This window comes from Mesoplodon bidens, assembly GCF_964165515.1.
Source record: "Mesoplodon bidens genome assembly, chromosome: 16".
Lineage (NCBI taxonomy): Eukaryota > Metazoa > Chordata > Mammalia > Artiodactyla > Ziphiidae > Mesoplodon > Mesoplodon bidens.
The window spans coordinates 40125078-40136529 of NC_138173.1; the positions used below are offsets into that span (position 1 = coordinate 40125078).

Sequence of the window (11452 nt, forward strand, 5' to 3'; positions counted from 1 at the left end):
TATACATATTATATTTGCACCTCTGAGACTTAGTTGTTGTTATCCCCATTTTACAGGTGAAGAAACTGACTCAAACGTTATTTGCCCAAGGTCACAGAGAAAATAAATGCCAGAATCAGTACTGTTTGTTTAATGCCAAATCCAACATTTGTTCCAATAGACCCTCACCATTTCTTCTCTGTATAATGAGTGTACGTGCCAGAGGCAGTCGGTATATCAAAATATTTTTAAAATGGGCCTTATTCATAGCTTTGCACTATTCCCAGTATCTTACCTCTTGCTTTTTGAACCGCTTGTTATTGTAACATGCTTCTGTGAGGAATTTGGGGCTATTCATCATTTGTTCCTGTCCGAGGAAGCAGGTTAGCTCGAGTTACAGACTGAGTTTTTTTTCAGTTGTTACAAATTTGACGAATGGTCAGCTTAAAAAGAATGTTATAAAAAAAAAAAAAAAAAAAAAAGAATGTTATAGTCTGAAGTCCGGGAGGCTGATTCCTCCATCTCTGTGTTTCTTTCTCAAGATTGCCTAGGGGCAGGACAGGAATAAAGATGCAGACGTAGGGGATGGACTTGAGGACACGGGGAGGGGGAAGGGGAAGCTGGGACGAAGTGAGAGAGTGGCATGGACATACATACACTACCAGATGTCAAATAGATAGCTAGTGGGAAGCAGCCGCATAGCACAGGGAGATCAACTCAGTGCTTTGTGACCTAGAGGGGTGGGATAGGGAGGGTAGGAGGGAGACGCAAGAGGGAGGAGATATGGGGATATATGTTTATGTATAACTGATTCACTTTGTTATACAGCAGAAACTAACACACCATTGTAAAGCAATTATACTCCATAAAGATGTTTAAAAAAAAAAGAATGTTATATTTGAATATGAGAAATTCTCAAATTCTTCTGATAAAAAAGCAAAACAAATGAACAAAAAAACATAGTGCCCAGCTGGCAGTCAGTTGTCAGTCCTTACTGCACAAATACTGGGTCAGAGTCTGGAGGTGTTGGGACTCTGTTAGGCACTTGGTGAACAATCCCTTGGCCATATGGAGCTTCAGTCTTGTAGGGGAAACTTCAGTCAATCATTACACAAACAAATGCATCATTACAAACTTTTGATAAATGCAATCTTAGGGTAAGAAAGGTGGTGTTAAAAAACCACTTAACGAAGACTCTAATCTAATATGGAAGGGAGGCCTTCTCCAAGGAATGACATTTGTGCTGAGGTCTGGAGGTGAGAAGGAATTAACTAAGCAAAGGCTTCTGGCCAGAGATCGGGGACCACAGCTGGAGCACAGGGGACAGCAGGGAAAATGATGCTGTAGGAAGCTGGAAAGGTAGGCCAGGGCTGGACCACACAAGGCTAGGTTGAGGCATTTTATATTCATCTTGAAATCAGTGGAGTGCCATTGTAATAGCTTTAAACAGGAGGATGATGTGGTCACAGCCAGTTTGTGGACAGTGGACTGAAAGGGAGCTGTTAGGAAGAAGGTAGGTACAGTGATTGATAAGAAGATTACAATGGTTTGGATGAGGGCGGTGGCCCTGGAACCATAGAAAGGTGTAAGAGTGAAAACATAATAAAAAGGTAAAATCCACAGAACTAGGTGATGGATTCAATGTGGTGGTAAGGAAGAGGGGAAGGGGCCAGAGCTGTGATTTATAGGAATGGAGGGTTCCATTCACTGTAAGATAATATGGGGAGAAGACCAGGTTTGTAGAGGGAAGAGGCAAGGAGATCATGAGTTCTATTTTTTTTTTAATTTTATTGAAGTATAGTTGATTTACAATGTTGTGTTAATTTCTGCTGTACAGCAAAGTGATTCAGTATATAATTAGATATATACACACACACACACATACATTCTTTTTCAATATTCTTTTCCATTATAGTTTATCACAAGATATTGAACATAGCTCTCTGTGCTATACAGTAGGACCTTGTTGTTTATCCATTCTCTATATAATAGTTTGCATCTGCTAATCCCAGACTCCCAATCCTTCCCTCCCCAACCCCCCGTCCCTTGGCAACCACAAGTCTGTTCCGTGAGTTGTATTTTGAACATGATAGAGATGTATATGGTACCTTTGAGTCATTCAAGTGAAAATGCCAAGTAGGCCAGTGGATATGTAGGTCTACATTTCAGAGGAGTGGTAGAAGCTAATGATGTCAACTTAGGTTTCATTTGTCTTTAGATGGTAATTGAAGCCATGGGTGAGAGAGGAAGTGCGGAGTAAGAAGCAGCCTAGGGCTCAGCCTTAAGGAACTCTTCATATTTTGTGTCCAGGTAGAAGAGAATGAGCCTGCAAAGGAGACTTAGAAATAGCCGGAGAGGTGAGGGGAGAAAGCCAGGAAGTCAAAGCCATAGAAACCCAAAGGTAGTATATCAAGAAGGAGGTGAGAGGTGACAAACGTCCAGTGGCGCTAGGAGGTTCAATTAGATGAGGACTCTGGAAAATGCCACTGGCTATGGAACGTGGAGGGGAATGGTGACCTTCACAAAACAGCACCAGTAGTGTGGTGACAGGGGACACCTGGCTAGGGGCAGTAGAGCACAGAGTAGAGTAGACGGTGAGGGAAGAGGCTGGTGGTGAGTCTGCACGCCACCACTAGACAAGTCTGGTTGCAAAAAGGGGAGAGAACAGCAGCTCACACAGATAAAGCGTCCGTGTTCCTTTTTTGTGGTGGATATGTTTTAAAATGGAAAACGTAGCTCCTTTCAGCACAGAAGGGAAGAAATCTCTTGAGTAGGACAGACTGAACATGGAAGTAAAAGAAGGGCTACCTGAGAGCATTCAGGATAATAATAATATAGGAAAAAATGCCAGGCTCCCCACAGATCCACCTTGAAATCACTCTTCACTGCTATGAAGACTGCAGGAAGGTTTGTGCTAAGTTCTTGAGGAGCAGGTGTTTTGAGAGAACATGGCTCTGTCATCGTCAGCCTTAGACAATGTTGTCTGATACTGTAGAAATCTGTGTCCTGATTCGTGGGCTTAGCTCATCTTCGCTTATTTTGCCAGGAGCTGCTGAGGACGGAGAGAGTCCAGAGCTGAGCACATCTCGACCGCTTCCAAAGATCCCATTCACCAGTGCTGCTCCGAGAGTGGAAACCACGACTCTGAACAAGATACAGAATAAGATCCCCGCTCAGACAAAGGTGTATTTTGTTTTCCATTGCGTTCTCAGGTTATTGTAAAGGTGCCTTTTTAAAAAATTGTACAGACTGTGCTTTTTTTTTTTTTTTTTGGCGGTACGCGGGCCTCTCACTGTTGTGGCCTCTCCCGTTGCGGAGCACAGGCTCTGGACGCGCAGGCTCAGCAGCCATGTCTCATGGGCCCAGACGCTTGGCGGCATGTGGGATCTTCCCGGACCAGGGCACGAACCCGTGTCCCCTGTATCGGCAGGCAGACTCTCAACCACTGCGCCACCAGGGAAGCCCCAGACTATACCTTTTAAGAGGTGCCCTTTAACACTGTGTAAGGACAAAGGGTCTTTTCATTGTATCGTAAATGGCTCTTCCTTACTCTTTATGATCCTTTTGACATTTGCCCACCTACTGCTTTTTTGTTGTTGCTGTTAGATAGCCTTTGTTTTTCAGAGCAGGTTTAGGTTCACAGGAAATTGAGTGGGAAGTACAGAGAGTTCCCAGAGACTCCCCCACATGCACAGCCTCCTCCCATCAACATCCTGTGCCAGAGGAGTACACTTCTTACAACTGATGAACCTACACTGATAGGTCATAGTCTCCCAGGGTCCAGAGTTTTACCTTAGGGTTCACTCGTGGTGATGTACATCCTGTCAGTTCTGACAAATATATAATGGGCATGTACCCACCATTACTGTAGCCTACAGAAAAGTTTCACTGTCCTACAATGCTCTGTACCCTACATATTCATCCCTCCTGCCCCAGCCCCTAGAAACCACTCATCTTTTTACTGCCTCCATAGTTATGCCTTTCCAAAATGTTGCATAGTTAGAATCATGCAGTCTGTAGCCTTTTCAGGTGGGCTCCTCTCACTTAGTAACATGCATTTACAGTTCTTCCACGTCTGTTCATGGCTTGATAGCTAATTCTACCTAGTACTTTTATCACCCAGGCGTAGCTTATGAACAAATCTTTTTTACAGGGTACTCCTTCTTAAGGACCTCATAGCCCAGTTAAGAAGCAAAACCTTTTCAGTTTATTTGGCTTATGCTAAGAAAATTTGTTTTTATTTCGTAAAGAATTTGTTCTGAGTTAAAACCATTGTGAACTTTTACATCTGCTGAAACAGGTTATGGACTAAGCAGCCTCCAGGTACTAGTCTCAATACGTGTTTTCCCAGAGTTTTTTCAGGCCCACCTTCAGTGGTATGTAAACCCTGACCTCTTCCAATGATAATGATGCATGCGGGTACATCCCTATATTCATTTTGAGAGCTGACTTACTAAGAAATAAGGTCTTTGGGCTTAGAACAGAGCAAAGCTACTAGTTCATGGAAACTGCGAGACCAATGATTTTGGCCTTATTAGCATGCTGCTGCAACTAGCTGACTACCCACTACTAGGTAAGCTATTTAAGTTGGAAAATGCATATTAAAGTCTGAAGAAGGCCTAGGTTTCAAATCCTAGATCTGGTCAAGTTTCTTAGCTTCTCTGAGCGCATTCCTGATGGGTCCTTGAGAAGGTTACATGTGAGGGCATGCAGCGTGGCACCTGAGAGCCAGTAAGCATTTTGTAAGCCTTTATTGAATTTGGTTAGAGCAGGAGAGGCCGAGGCAGTTCACCAAGTGAGCCTGTGGAATGACAGAGCAGGAGGCTCTGCAGGCGGCCTGGGGGGTAGCATGCTGCTTATGAGAACTTGGAAACACAAGTGCCCCCTTTTGGAGCTCACCCGTCTGCTGGTTAGAAATGAGGTGCTGCTAAGCTTTAGCAGCAGACAGGCTGTGGAAGGCTGTGTCACGAAGGTAGGGACGGGCCTGCTCCCGAGGAAGGAGCACCCCTCTGCAGGCCGGAACGCACGCAGGCTTCCTGCCCACTGATGCGCCTCCCCTTCCCAGGGTGCAGCTGTTCTTCCCCTCACCTGCCGTCCTCCCGGTGCCTGGGCACAGGGTGGTGAGGGACAGGCGGGATGGGTTTCTGCAGATGTGGAGCAGTCAGGTCAGCCCTCTCCAGACGGGAGTGCTGTTTGTGGGATGGAGAAGGGCTCGTTGCCGTTAGCAGTAGACTGACTTCACAGGCCAGGCAGCAGGAAAGGAGGGAGAAGCTCTGAGCACTGAGGCAGACACACCTGGCTCCGGGCACGGTAGCTGCTCCAGCAATGGATTCGGTTCAGTGAGTGAAAGGAAGAAGGGAGAAAAGGGGCAATGAAAAGTAACAGGTGCATCTGAGGGTAGGTCATCCAGTGTGGCTGCTGAAAGATGCATCTGGCTTTGTTTATTTGACCACATGTCATAACTGAATCCCTTGAAGTCAAGAACCGTTAGGAACCATTAGGACTCGCTAGCGTGAGACAAGAAATTCAGTGTTGGGCTTCCCTGGTGGCGCAGTGGTTGAGAGTCCGCCTGCCGATGCAGGGGACACGGGGTCGTGCCCCGGTCCGGGAGGATCCCACATGCCGCGGAGCGACTGGGCCCGTGAGCCATGGCCGCTGAGCCTGCACGTCCGGAGCCTGTGCTCCGCAACGGGAGAGGCCACAACAGTGAGAGGCCCGCATACCGCAAAAAAAAAAAAAAAAAAAAAAAAAAATCAGTTTTGGCTTTTCATGGTGGAGTTTATCCTAAGCAAAACCTAGTTTGACGTAGAGCTCTCTGGTCAGTTCACAACAATGAATTGAAAATTGGTTGAAGTTTTTAAGAATTGTTTTGTTTTTTTGTTTTGTTTTTTTTGCGGTATGCGGGCCTCTCACTGTTGTGGCCTCTCCCGTTGCGGAGCACAGGCTCCAGACGCACAAGCTCACCGGCCATGGCTCACAGGCCCAGCCGCTCCATGGCATGTGGGATCCTCCCGGACCGGGGCACGACCCCGTGTCCCCTGCATCGGCAGGCGGACTCTCAATCACTGAGCCACCAGGGAAGCCCTAAGAATTGGTTTTAAGGAAATAATTGTGTCAGATTAAAATAAAGAAGACAGATGTTTGGCAGATGAGCTCAGAAATTAAGGACCCCCAAATCTTTTACTGCATTCCTGGTATCATTTGTGTTCGATGTAGTAATAATAAAAATTTATCCATTTGTGGGAGATTTACTGAGTGCTACTCATTGTATCCAACACTTTTCAAGGTACTTATCATGATAATACTGATAATGAATAATATTAATACTGGTGATTCAATTTTCTATTTTGTCGTTACATGGCACAGCTAAATTAAACATTGCCTCCAGGATACCATTAAAGTAGACTTTGCTTTTGAATGGGCGTCACTGTGGCATTAATGTCACTGTTATAGATATTCTGTCTAGTTTGTCATGGGACAGAATAAAAGGAACACAGTTGTTTGTTCGAGCCGAGCGTTGCTCGTCATCTTTTACTTCCATCACATTTCCATGGCATCCAAACAACCAGACATGGATGTGATACATCTTTAATTGGCCTAATTTAATTATCTCTGCTGCCTTCCGTACTTTCACTTTGTACATCTATACAGGAGTTAAGGTATTTCAGGTTAGTTCTATACTATTGGAAGAATTCTTATTAGTCAAGCTCTTACTTTCATACAATAAAACTTTTAAATTTAAAGAGCGAATGCTCCATCCAGAGCACCTGGAAGTTTGTACACTGGTGGACCATTCCTGTGAGTACGTGGAGGCCCCAGTTCTATGGAGACCTCCTGTCCCCACACCCGCAGACCCCCTGAAATGCAAGCTCCTTCCTGGCTGCTGGATCAGAAGCTGAGTCAGAGGGAAGGTCAACTCTCTCAAATGATCTTAGGGACTGAAAAAACCTGAGGGGACTCATGCGATCTGTCATAATAATGGGACAAAGATGATACGGATGAGTTAAATTCAGTCTCTAATATCACAGTAGCTACTTATGCTCACCTCATTCGCCACCAGAACTTGCTTTCCTCTTTCCCTAGTCAAAAACCTGAGTATTAACCTATTTTTCTCTTCCCTTTCCTAACCCTTCCCCGACTGCTAATGCATAGTGAAAAGGCTCCTAGATTAGAACCCAGATAATTCATTCTCTCATCTGTCCAGTTGTCTGTCCTTCTACCAGGTATCCAAATAGCGATGGGCTTTCTATGAGAAGAGTGTACTTTAGGCTTGCAGAATACTCAGGAACCTGAGAGTGCCATTCATTGGACAGATATAGAAAACGAAGTCCAAAAAAGTGGTATGACTTGATCAGGACCACATAGGAGCTACTTGCAGAACCCAGGCCCCCTGAAGTTCTTTGTCATCCAGGGTTTGGTGAAGGTGTTGTAAGAGTGAATAAATAGAGGGGAGCATTACAGACGAAGCCTGGGGGCTGCTCGCCACAGACTGGTAGCAGGCAGAGCCCTGGGAGAACACTTGGAGAGAATGCCAACAAGGAAGCTGTCATCACAGTGCCCTGTGTAGCAAAAAGATGATAAAGGAGTGAGGAGAATCGGGGCAGTGCTATTGGGTTGGAGCAGCCAGAGGGGGATGGTGGCCTAAAGTCCGAAGGGTGGTGGGAAAGAGATCTTACGAAATGTCGACTCAAACAACCTAACCATGTCATTAGGATTATTATGAACTCACTAACTATCCATTTTGCGTATGCATGTGATGGGTGTTATATAAAACCATGAACAACGTAGGTCCACCATAGGACTCACCCACTGATATGCACATCACACAAAGCAATGATTGCAATTCTTTCCTGAACTCAGTGTTTGAAAAGAACCAACTTGGGAATGTGCTTATCTACTATTTCTTCTTTCCAGCACATTAAAAGAAAATCTTCATAATCTTTTTTTTTCCCCAGTCACCTGAAGAAATTGATAAGGAAAAAGTTCACCTCTCTGACTCAGAAAGGAAAATGGACCCAGCTGAAGAGGCTACAAATGTGTATACTGAGAAGCACTCAGACAATCTGTTTAAACGAACAGAAGTCCTGGCAGGTGAGTAGCCCAGTGGGGATCAGGTGGCACGTCCTTAAACAGGCCAGCATTTGCCTAAGTGATATTCAGAGGTATCGGCAAAGCTTGCTGGATGTTACCTTAGCACCATATTGAGCACCTGTCTCATTCCAGAGTGAGAGACAAGAGTTAGGCAAATGTTATCTTTATTTTCTGTCGGCTCCCTCAGCCTCCCCCTTGGCCAGCCTTTTGGGCGGGGTGGGGAGAGGCAGGAAGAAGAAAGTTAAGGCCTGAGCTGGTCCAGAACAGTGGGGCGTTGGGGGTGGCAGAATATGAAAATCGATCAGTCTTGATCCAAGTCATTCATCCTGATTTCAAAACAAATTTAAGGAAAGGTTCTTTATGGGGAGGGCCATTGATATAGTGCCCAAGGTATGTTGTCTCTAATCGTAACTTACTGATGAAAGGATTAACATTTGATTTTAAAGGGGAAGATTTGCAAGATTTTAGAACACTTAATCCTTTTTAAAAATTTTTATTTTATTAAAGTATATTTGATTGACAATGTTGTGTTAGTTTCTGATGTACAGCAAAGCGATTCAGTTAGACATATATATACTAGTTTGCACCTGCTAATCCCAAGCTCCCAGTCCATCCCTCCCCCACCCCCCACTCCCCACTCCCCACTCCCCACTCCCCACCCCCCACGGCAACCACAAATCTGTTCTCCCCACCCACCTTGGCAACCACAAATCTGTTCTCTATGTCTGTACAACACTTGATCCCTGAAAGAGGATAGTCCCAAATCCAAGACTAGAAAGGAAATTTGCATGCTTTTTTTTTTTTTTTTTTTTGCGGTACGCGGGCCTCTCACCGTTGTGGCCTCTCCCGTTGCGGAGCACAGGCTCCGGATGCGCAGGCTCAGCGGCCATGGCTCACGGGCCCAGCCGCTCCGCGGCATGTGGGATCCTCCCGTACCGGGGCACGAACCCGTGTCCCCTGCATCGGCAGGCAGACTCCCAACCACTGCGCCACCAGGGAAGCCCCTCATATTTATTTTCCTTTACAGAATTTAAGTCGATTATATCATGTTTTGTGTTTTCATTGAAAAAAGCAATTAGAAGATTAGACTACAAAATGTGAATACCGAAGAGACTCAAGAGTTTTAAAGTATGGAATTAGTTGAGGTCACAGCCAGATTTTTCTTATTGAGGCTTTTGGGGGATATTATTAATATTAATCAAAGAAAGTATTATACCTCCTGAGGAATGTCAGATTTGCATAATTACCTGGTTGCTTCATTGAATCCAGTTTTGGGGTTTTTAAATTAAGCTTTTTATGAAAGTGTAGATAGATTGGGCTTGACAAAGCTAATTTCTGCCACCCTTGAACCTCTTCTGAGAGTAATCTTCCTTCTGGTGTGTTTCAGCTGTCATTGCTGGCGGAGTTATCGGCTTTCTCTTTGCAATTTTCCTTATCCTGCTGTTGGTGTATCGCATGAGAAAGAAGGACGAAGGAAGTTACGACCTTGGAGAGCGCAAACCATCCAGTGCCGCTTATCAGAAGGCACCTACTAAGGAGTTTTATGCGTGAAAACTCCCATTGAGTGTCTCTATTTATGAGATCACTGAACTTTTAAAAATAAAGCTTTTGCATAGAATAATGAAGATCTTTGTTTTTTTGTTTGTTTGTTTTTTCCATTAAAGAGCCATTCTGGCACTTTAATGATAAAATCCCATTGTATTTAAAACTTCTCATGTATTTCTTTAGAACAACATAAAATTCACATTTAACATCTGCAGTGTTCTGTGAATAGCAGTGGCAAAATATTATGTTCTAAAAACCCTCAATGTTCATGGAATCGGTTTAAACTTTTATGTGCAAATATGAAAAGATTGTTTTTATCCTACGGTTTGAAGATGAAAGCTGTTTCGTTTGAGTCTGCATGTCTCAGATTGACCTTACCAAGTTCGTCTTACTTTGTTAATTTATCTGTTGTTTCCCTCTCCTCTGCTTGCCCCTCTTGTCCCCTTGAAAAGAAAACAAAACTCTATGCCTTTTGTAGCTGTTACGGTGCAGTTTGTCTTTGGATATTTCAGATAATGGTAATTTAGTGTATATGTGATTTTCAAATATATAAACTTTAACTTCCACTTTGTATAAATTTTTAAGTGTCAGACTATCCGTTTTACACTTGCTTTGTTTTTCATTACCTGTAGCTTCAGGCAGATTTGCAACAGCAAATTAATGTGTAAAATTGGATTATCACCACAAAACTGTTTAGTCATGTCTGTCTAATCAGATCTTCTTTTGGGAGGATTTGAGTTACTGACAAGCCTCAGCAAACCCAAAGATGATAACAGTATTTTGAGAAGTTGCTGCAGATTCCTTTGGCCACTGTATTTGTTAATTTCTTGCAATTTGAAGGTACGAGTAGGGACTTAAGGAAAAAATCAGTTTTTGTTCTTAAAAACGCATTTAAGTTGTAAACATCTTTTTAAGCCTTTGAAGTGCCTATGATTCTATGTAACTCTTCGCAGACTGGTGTTAATGAGTATATATAACAGTTAAAAAAAAAGTTGGTATTTTATAAGAACAGACGATTATAATGGTAACTTTTGTAGTCTTACAAATAGACGTAAATTGTAATTTGGGAACATAAAAACTACTGAATAAATCATGTGGCCTAATATTGAAAATGTCACTGTTATAAATTTTGTACATTTTCGGTCAAATGTACACCTCCCCTTTGCTAACGACTGTCTGCTCTCAAGGATGATGTGGGTTTGATTTCTGAGTGTTCCACAGTGTCTGTAAATCAAAAACCAAAGAGCTCAGTGATGAGGCTGTTTATTACCAGATTCACTTGTGAATTGGCCAGAGGAAATCTGAATGTATCATCATCCTGTGTATGTTTGAATGTAGATATCGAAAGGCCGCCAGAGAGGGAATTGTGACTTTTGCAACCTTTATGGAGATAGCTGATGGCAATATTGAGACGAATGCCTGCTCTTGCAAATAACTTTTAGGACCATAAATTCCCAAGGACTAAAGGGGGCTTTCCTGACATCGGTGTCTATGGTTTAGTCCTGTAGATTGTTTTACCTTCGAAACTGCTCCAAATCTCTCCTGAAGCTTAACCGAAGAGATAATAGATGGAATACCATAGTTCACACTGTAGGGAAGAAGAGTCAGGCAGGGAGGCTCTGTGCATTAAAAGGAGGGCCTCACTGCTTAGGAATGCAATTGCCAGAAAGCAGCGATGCCTGATCAAGAGCTGGAAATATGAGAGTACCCTGTCTGGGGACTGCCTTCTAACTGAACATTTCCTTTTTCTATTTTACCACCAATTTTGTTTTAAACTGTGAGTGGCCAAAGTAGGAAGACAGCAAAAACAGCAACCTTTCCAACACGTAATTTACTT

The 11452-nt window shown here is 43.6% G+C and overlaps 1 protein-coding gene across 1 annotated transcript in view; it reads left to right on the plus strand.

Annotated features, from left to right (window-relative positions):
* The window catches only part of SDC2 (syndecan 2), a 113119-nt gene extending 102392 nt beyond the window's left edge, over nucleotides 1–10727 (plus strand). Inside the window, exons 3-5 of the mRNA XM_081258672.1 lie at nucleotides 3026–3162; nucleotides 7935–8070; nucleotides 9458–10727. Coding sequence (XP_081114798.1) covers nucleotides 3026–3162; nucleotides 7935–8070; nucleotides 9458–9621 — 437 coding nt within the window. The 3' untranslated portion in view covers nucleotides 9622–10727. The remainder of the gene's footprint in view (nucleotides 1–3025; nucleotides 3163–7934; nucleotides 8071–9457) is intronic.
* Nucleotides 10728–11452: the final 725 nt, after the last annotated feature.